Genomic DNA, 2,091 nt, shown 5'->3' on the forward strand with positions numbered 1-2,091 from the left:
GTCTGATAGAATGCGAACAGGGATGAAAACGCCTCTGTGTCTGCATGCGGCATCCGCCCCCCTCTACACCCCCTCTACACCCCTCCCCCCTCGCGAATCCTGAATCCCTGCCAACGGCGCCGTCGTGACGTCAGGCGCTTACCTCCTGGTCGTCGCTCACCATGATGATATCGGCGGACTTCCCTGTGGTGCGGGATAGTCCGGGCTCCCCGCCGCGGTCCTGTAACGTCGTGGTGGGTGCGCCGTCCCTTGCGCCCTCCGCATCCAGGTGATTGGAGGAGGCCTCCCGCGCAGGCGCAGCGGCTCGAGTGTCGGACACGTAGCGGTTCTTGGGCGGCGCTTGCACGTTGCTCAGGACGTCCGTCTTCCGGGGCCCCTGGATCACCCCCTGGCTGGGGCGCCCCATGGGGATGTCCGTTTCCCCCGGAGCGCACGCGCGACTCAGGGAGATGTGGCTGAACCTCATATCTGGTGGCGAAGGCTCCTGCAAGTGCCGAGGCATGGGGGGTAGGTGTCTGCAGGCGGGAATGGTCGTGTGGATGACGCCGTTCACCTTGACGAAGAGGCTCTCCGAGGCCACGGGCACTGTGGCCTTCTCCGTGCTGATCACGTCGCCGGAGTAATAGTCGTAGGTGGCGACCCAGGAGGCTCCGTCGCGGGGGAAGAGGGCGTACAGCTCCCCCGAGGAGCCCGGGATCCACGCGCCGCCCCACGCGCCGCCCTTCAGGCCCGTCAGAGTCTTCTCCCCGGAACTCGGGTCGAACCTGACCACGCTCACTTTCGACTCGGGAGCTTCGTGTTCCTGCAGGAGGAAAAGGTTTCCTCGGGCGTCGCTCCACGACTGAAGAATTTTTGCCGGCGACTCGAGATAGCTCTCGCCCTTTGTCTGCGTCACCTCGAGGCGAGACCACTTGCCGAGGTGGTCCAGCTTCCACAGCGCCTGGCTCGTTCCCTGGGCCGAGGCAGAGCTCGAGCGCACCGACCCCGCTGTCTTCTGCCTCTTGCTCGTCAGGAACCAGATGGCGTCGTGGCGGGCCCCGCACCAGCTTGCCTCCAGGGCCGCTGCTGCCGGAGGGAACTTGGAGTGCGTGGTCTCCAGCCACTTGCCGGTCTTGACGGAGAACATCCAGGTGGTGGCGGAGCCGTTGAGGGCGTAGAGCACGATGATTCCCTTGGACCAGGAGCACAAGGCCACCGGGGCAGGCTCGGGCGCCGCGGGGACGGCCCTCGGGGAAGCATCCTCCGGAGGCGCTGGGGCGGAGGAGATAGTGGACGCTGCGCGCGCGAGGGGCGGATCTGCCCCTGCCCGGGAAGACTCTGGAGGTGTTGCAGCATCACTGGCAGCAGTGCGCGGCGCCTCCAGGTGGTGCCAGGTGAGGGAGGTGAAGTTAAGGACCCACACTCTCCCAGGTGCCACGACCGAGCTGCCGAAAGAAAACGCCTTTTAATCACTGCTGAGAGACACATTCTCCTTGATATTGCACTGGCTAGCAAAATAATTACAGTACAGACTATCAAAGCAGTTATATACCTCAACGAAGAAATTAATATTCAAATTAGAAAATGTATAATATTTATTGTTATCTCTCTCTCTTAAGGAAGACGTTCACATTGAGGAGTATCAAATAAATCCTTTTAAAATTAAAATTCAGTTTGCCATGTACTATCCACTTTAGAGCCTTATTTCACTTTTATCATTCGCATGTTACTGATAAGAACGCATCCACCAGCCATAATTCATATCAGTAAGACGCGACCCGAGTTCAATGGCTTCTTTATGGCTCTCCAATCGGCTCTAGTGTGGCTCACCCTCGAAAATCCCCCGCCATTATACCGGGTTTTGTAAATAATCTTAATCTTTATTCCTCTGTTTCGTTTGATCGCCTTTGAACCAATATTTGGGTTTCGAGACGATGTTATTTCGTTTTTTTTTCTTCTTTATTGATTCTTTATTCCTTGCACTGGCCTAACTAGAACCTGGGAATCGAATGGTAATTATTTTATAGTTTGTTGATGCCGATATTATACTGGTAAAAGGCACAAGAGCACGCACATCAACTGTGGCAGTGTATATAAACGTATGCTTTGCGC

At 57.0% G+C, this 2,091-nt stretch overlaps 1 protein-coding gene across 1 annotated transcript in view; it reads right to left on the minus strand.

Annotated features, from left to right (window-relative positions):
* LOC119586465 overlaps positions 1–2,091 on the minus strand; it is a 12,832-nt gene that overhangs the window by 2,195 nt on the left and 8,546 nt on the right. Inside the window, exon 2 of the mRNA XM_037935198.1 lies at positions 143–1,424. Within this exon, the coding sequence (XP_037791126.1) occupies positions 143–1,424 (1,282 nt within the window). The remainder of the gene's footprint in view (positions 1–142; positions 1,425–2,091) is intronic.

The sequence above is a fragment of the Penaeus monodon genome, chromosome 21, assembly GCF_015228065.2.
Source record: "Penaeus monodon isolate SGIC_2016 chromosome 21, NSTDA_Pmon_1, whole genome shotgun sequence".
NCBI classification, from domain to species: Eukaryota; Metazoa; Arthropoda; class Malacostraca; order Decapoda; family Penaeidae; genus Penaeus; species Penaeus monodon.